The 3,649-nt window shown below is 45.6% G+C and overlaps 1 protein-coding gene across 1 annotated transcript; it reads right to left on the reverse strand.

Moving 5' to 3' along the window:
• Positions 1-684: 684 nt before the first annotated feature.
• LOC121135453 (E3 ubiquitin-protein ligase RNF216-like) lies at positions 685-3,237 on the reverse strand. Its single transcript, XM_040734236.1, has one exon. The coding sequence runs from the start codon at positions 3,235-3,237 to the stop codon at positions 685-687; it is 2,553 nt and encodes an 850-aa protein (XP_040590170.1).
• Between the last annotated feature and the right edge of the window lie 412 nt (positions 3,238-3,649).

Consider the following 3,649-nt stretch of genomic DNA (forward strand, 5'->3'; position numbering starts at 1 on the left):
ATTTTCCTAAGTGACAATACTAGATTCTATCCAAGTTTAAGGCAAATACATTGGGAGTGCGTTGGCAGTTTCTAAGAACAGGAAGAATCTTAGGCCTCACAGGTTAGGGTGGCAGCCTCCGGTATACCTGCTGGTACATATATTGCCCCTCATGTCCTGCTGGCACACTGGTTCTGGGAGGGCCACTAAGACAAAACTCGTTGATGGGGGCAGGCAGAACCAGCCTTCCCTGCAGCCACAGACAGACTGTATTTCCAAGGACGTGATCCTGACTTTACCTCCCTGAGGGCCAAGTTCTGGGCAGCTCCTGTTCTTTCAGCGGGCACAGAAACTGCCAGGCTCACCAGGTCTCTTGTTCTAGTTCCTGATAGGGTTCCTGGGTTGACCCAGAACTGGGAGATCAGTCCAAAGGGTCATGAGGCTTGGAGGGGTAGTGCTTGGAGCAACTACCCAACTTTTGGGCCTCCAAAAACAAAATACATTAATAGCTCCTTGGGAGGATCTTGTCCTGCAGCATGTGAGTCATCTTTCAACACACTGTCATTCAGACTAGTACACAGGTCAGGTGACCCATAGCAAAGCTCAGTCATCATCATTATCACCATCTCCACCATAGTCATCACCATCATCATATCACCATCATCCCCATCAACACAGAAACCATCATCACCATCATCATTACCTTCAAAAGAGAAACATATCATCAAGTCCATCATAATAATCACCACGATCAGCATCACTGTCATCACCATCACCACTATCCATTTGCTCATGCATGTTTCCAAAGTCATAGTTGACACCCAAGTTGGGCAGGCCTCTCAGGGCTCCCACTTTCTTGGCTGTCTTCTCCAGTGGAGGGCCGATGCATTTGAATGTGTTTTCTCCCTTCTTCCTTCTCTGCTCCTCTTCATCCTCCTTTTCAATTTCCTTAATCAGCTTTTCGTCGTCTTTAGTAGTGGCTGTCCAGAGGGAGCACATGGTACATTTCTGGCAGGAGGCTCCTGGAGAGAGGGGATGCTGGCAGAAATGGTCATGGTCATCCATAGAAACTCGACAGCAGCAAGACATGTGATTGCAGCCTTCGGATTTGATGAGGCTGGTGCCACACTGGGGGCATTTTCTAATGCGAGCAGTAGCCAATTTGTCTTCAATAGGTGTCCGGTACTTGATGTCATCCTTTTCAGGCAGCTCTTCACAGGTGAGGCCAGAATGTTCTTTCCAGAGTCCCTGACACTTCCTACAGGTCTCCTTCAGGCAGCGAGGATTAGGGCAGCTGAATCTCTTCACATCCTTGTCCAACAGAGCAGGGAAGCCACAAGAGGGGCACCTGACGAGCTCATCAGCACAGGCTCCAGTGACTTCTTCTTCAGCTCTCCATTCATAGTAGTTGGACAGGATGTTCGGGAGGAGCACCTTCTCCAGTTCACTGGTTGGGAAGAAAGATGTGCAGGTGCGTTCCATGAAGCTGAGTTCTGACTTTCCAGACACCAACTCTGCCCCTTGGGCAAATCTGATGAGACATTCTTTGCACAACAAGTAACCATCGGACCACTGTGTCATCTCCACAAATTCAAGCTCCCCATAGCAGCATACACACTCAGTCAGCTGTCCATAATTTTCATACTGGTCTGTATTCGTCTGCAGGGCAAGCAAACAGTCTTCACGCTCTGCCTTCTCTTTCATTTTCTGCTCATAGAATTCCTGCTCTTGCTGCACAGCTGGAAGGAGGTCTTTCTGGTCATAGAATCTACAGTGTCGACGCTTGTTTTCCAAAATGAACATCCTCCTTTCTATTTTTATGTTGCCCTGTTCAAATTTGAAATCTATGAAAGACTGATTCATTCCTTTCTTCTTTTTCTGTTTTCCACTGGGTTCAGATGATTCCTTTTGCCATTTTTCAATAGCATCAGAAAGGGCCTTTCGAGTGATTGCATAGTGTCCTTTGAGCTCATGGAGGGCCCACTTGATGTCTTGATTGCTGAGCATCTTGAATTCAGCCATCAAGAGGTCAGCAGCTTGGAGGAAGCATGGCTTGTCAAGTGGAGTCAGTTTGGAATAGTCAAAAAAGTCTACTTTAGGTACCTTCACATCACCCTGAGTGGCAAGCAGGCTGCTACTGGGTTGGGTAATAACTAGGTCTTTTATCTTTGGATACTGTTGGTTTTCCCTAAGAAAATTACGAAGTACATTCCAATCATGGCAATTCTTCAAATGAATGATGTCTTTAACGTATGCATTTGCTACATCTGTTCCTTCCAGTAATAATGTAACAAGTTCATGATCTATTTCACCAGCTTCTTGTCCCCACGTGCTTTTCAAATTGTCCTCCTGGGTTCCTGGCAGGGGGAAAGCTGGTGCAGGGTCTTCATCAAGTATTAAGTGCTGATCTTCAAGTTCTCCCAGAGGATGGGCTGGCTGAGGAGAAGCAGGACTGGGAATCCCTTCTTGCTGTGGCTGTGGCTTTGGGACATCATGGCACAAGACCATTTTGCCCATTTCTGCTTCAGAATGAGTCTCTTGGGGTATAACTTGATTTGTTCTTTCCTGAGGCTGTGGCTTTAGATCCTGGAAGGATGTGTGGTCAAGCAAGTTGTCTCCTTCACTTACCTGGTCATCAACTGAAGTAGCTGTCTCTCCAGGATTTGATAAGAGATTTGTCTCTGATTCTTCAGGCAATTGGTTCTCAACTTCCAGAGACTCACTTTCTGGGAAAAGAAGGATATTTTCTCCCAATCTAACATCTTTCTGATCCAATTTGGGGTTGACTGTGTTGTTTGCTGTCTGCTTAATGCTTGGTCCAGGTATGGCTTCTTTTTTGCCACTATCAATATTCAGAAATCCATGATATTCATCCTCACAAGCATCCTGTGCCCCAGAACCAAGCAATGATTTGTTACAATAGTAGTAACAGCTGTTGGGATCTGCTTCACAGTTTCCACTAGACTTTCTGGTCCTTTCTTCTCCCCATCTGTCCATATCTTGCCTCTGGACCGCTGGTTTGATGATATTGGATCGGTATGTGTGAGGTTGATGGTTTTCAGTCAGTTTGACATCATCATCCACGTAGTCATCTTCATGTTGCTCAGCAGCATGAGACAGCAGGACTGGAATCCCTTCTTCATCAGAGGAGTCAGATATGGTGATGGGACCATCTCTGACACTCATGCATTCCTTTCTCCCATGGCAGTGAACATTCTTCAAGTGAATGACCTCTTCTTTGTTGTTTCCCTCAGACATTTTCAAATTCCTACATAGATATAGATGATTGTTAGTATCCAAACATGGTCATCATTTGTTCAACAGGATCTCAATTTCAGGCTGAAAGGGTTGAAACATGCCCAAACATGTCACCGGGCCTCAAACTTCTGCCTCTCCACATCTTTGCTGGAGAATGAATGCCTCCCTCCAAATCAGACTAAATAATCTTAATCAATAAAAACCTCCAGTTGCTTACTTCTCTCTCATTCCTTAGTTCAAAAGGGACTGGTCCTATCTCTACCTACACAGTCACTAACAAAGATCCCCACTGTTGTTGAAGCTCAACTCCAAGCAAATGCCTTAAATTTATATCCACCTAGAACCTACACTGCTTCTCTTCTTTTTATCCTCAAACATCAAGCAGACCCCCACCATGTAGACTCACTCACTC

The sequence above is a fragment of the Mesocricetus auratus genome, unplaced genomic scaffold, assembly GCF_017639785.1.
Source record: "Mesocricetus auratus isolate SY011 unplaced genomic scaffold, BCM_Maur_2.0 Super-Scaffold_100038, whole genome shotgun sequence".
Lineage (NCBI taxonomy): Eukaryota > Metazoa > Chordata > Mammalia > Rodentia > Cricetidae > Mesocricetus > Mesocricetus auratus.